The 2,285-nt window shown below is 45.7% G+C and overlaps 1 protein-coding gene across 1 annotated transcript; it reads right to left on the reverse strand.

The window, feature by feature from the left end:
* Positions 1–215: 215 nt before the first annotated feature.
* Positions 216–2,085, reverse strand: LOC124676571 (putative F-box protein At4g22180). Its single transcript, XM_047212614.1, has one exon. The coding sequence runs from the start codon at positions 1,798–1,800 to the stop codon at positions 307–309; it is 1,494 nt and encodes a 497-aa protein (XP_047068570.1). The 5' UTR covers positions 1,801–2,085; the 3' UTR covers positions 216–306.
* Positions 2,086–2,285: the final 200 nt, after the last annotated feature.

A 2,285-nucleotide genomic window follows, 5' to 3' on the forward strand; every position in this document is an offset into this window, starting at 1 on the left:
AATATTACCAAGCATAAGTGCAGCTAGATTATTAGATTCTCCAGCTGCAAAATTTAACTAAAATATGCCATTAACTCTCTCGATGACATGCAAAATTGACCCGCATGTATGTTTTACTTGTACAAAATTACTAGATGCCCTGAGAATAAAAGGCAACAATCTACAGTTATACACTTACTGTGAGCAAATACTATACAGAGATTTATTGTTAACAACAGCACCAAGAAGATTATAAATTTATAAGATTACAAACCAAGGGCAAAATAGCCCCGTTTTGTCATATTATTCAAGCAGAAGAAAACAGATTTACAATATAGAGCACCAACTGATCAGGTAGGCAGATATAATAGTAATACAAAAGAAAATGTAAGCGGCTCGCAGGCTCGCTGGGTAATAAAATTGTATAGTCGAAGCTGGTGTCGGGTACGGTGGAACTTTTGTTGGGCACAGTTCAGTAAGTGCGGGTGTTACCCATATGGGAGGAGGCCAGTTGGACCAAAGCTGAGGGGATACGAGTTCCTCTCTACTGTTATTTTCCAAGTCAAACACTCCAATATCACGACGGTTATTCTTCCATCCAAAAATATACAACTCATGATCATCTGTAAAGTAGACACGATTTGCCTTCAACTGTGGATATTCTTCAGCAGTGAGACAAAGTGATTGGTTATGCCCAAGAACCAAGACATGATCATCCAAGCTATTTATTTTCACGAGCTTTTCAGCTGTTGTGTCAACTTTAAATATATCAATCTTCCCAGTATGAGTTTCATACGTTGCATCGTTCACATCTTCATCATACACAGTGTCGTCTTCCAATCTCCATACTTGCAGCAGATCACCGCAAGGAGCCTGAACAATGTAAATATTTTCACAAATATTGTTTTTTGCCCTGTCCAGAATTAACTTTTTTGTGACAATAGGGCCTCTCAGATTGAAGGCAAAAATTTCTCCGCGTGCAGCCACGACATATAAAAGATCATCCATGTAGACGCAGTCATGAAAATGAAAGATGCCCTTCGGTGTTGGCAGCAAGGTCCACTTGTCGTCCCCTAACCAAGAAAAAGATAGCTGTCTTTCTGGATTGTGGATGAGCACCACGATATAACGTTTTGCAGATGTATCATAAAAAACAAATGCCTTGCGGTGGAGGTACCTCCGTAGTTCATCAAGAGCAAAGGTCGTAGGTGGGCGTGTGGCACGATTCCAGAAATTATACTTGTATACGGCACCCGTTTCATCGAGAATGGGTGCTACCGGCTCGAGGGTGATCACGGATGGAAGAGCAATCTGTTCCACGGTGATAGGATTGAGAAGGTGCATTTCAGACCTATCATCAGCAGTAACCAGCCAGCCATTTGAGGATCCAATCAGATATCTACTGCGGATTGGCGGCCCCGGGAGAGTTAACTTGTATGACCTCTTCTCCGCGAGGTTGTAGAGGCGCGCGTCGCTCTCACTGTCAGTTCCACAAGTGTAGAGCAGGCATGGCGTCTGGGACTGTTTGTACTGTCCAAGGTTGCATAGGCTGGTGTACGCGGAGCACCAGGAGGGGCAGACAGAGGCAGCACGTACAAGGTCGGGGATCTCCAGCTGGGTAAATATATCCATCAGTATGTCCTGTGGCAACTCTGGTAATGTAGCGTCCATGGGTGGTGGATCAATGCTGAATTTCTTGTGTAAAGTAGGACGGAGACACATCAACTTAGGTAAAGCTTGCACGAGTAGAGCGGACAGATTTCTCGGTTGTACAGATAGGTTCAGAAATTGCTTCGCCGTGGCTTTGCAGGAGACCTCCATTGGAGCAATCGCAGAACATGAATTGCCTTTTGTGCAAAGTTACGGATGACCAAAACGAGGGCTGCAACGGTGACGATGAGATTTCTGAAGATGAGGCGTGCTGGCAGAAGGTTGGAAAGCTGCAACGTTTGTTAGATCGCAGGAAAGGCTGGTTTCTGTGGTACTTATAGGGTGGCCAAAGACCTCGGTCCTAATCTGATTCGGTGACAAACAGCAATTCGAATTCGAATCTGGTAAGAAAAGTGGCTCTTCAATAATCTGAATTTAATTGTATTCTGCAAGAATTCCGAGTTCCCCTCTGAAAAGGCTAAAGGGCAGAGCACTGACCGAGAAGGTGACACGAAGGGATGATTCTGCTCTGCAGCGATGGGCAGGTCCGATCTGGAGCCTTCGCGTTGCGGGCAAGAGGTTGGTAGCGGGGGCGGCGGCGCGAGCTGGAGGCGGGGGCGGCGGCAGCCTGCGCTACAAGCTCACCGGGATGCCCA

This window comes from Lolium rigidum, chromosome 7 (assembly GCF_022539505.1).
Source record: "Lolium rigidum isolate FL_2022 chromosome 7, APGP_CSIRO_Lrig_0.1, whole genome shotgun sequence".
Classification (NCBI taxonomy): domain Eukaryota; kingdom Viridiplantae; phylum Streptophyta; class Magnoliopsida; order Poales; family Poaceae; genus Lolium; species Lolium rigidum.

What these genes read in the sequence shown, in the direction of transcription:
- LOC124676571 (XM_047212614.1), bottom strand. Translation starts at nt 1,800, where the DNA reads ATGGAGGTCTCCTGCAAAGCCACGGCGAAGCAATTTCTGAACCTATCT.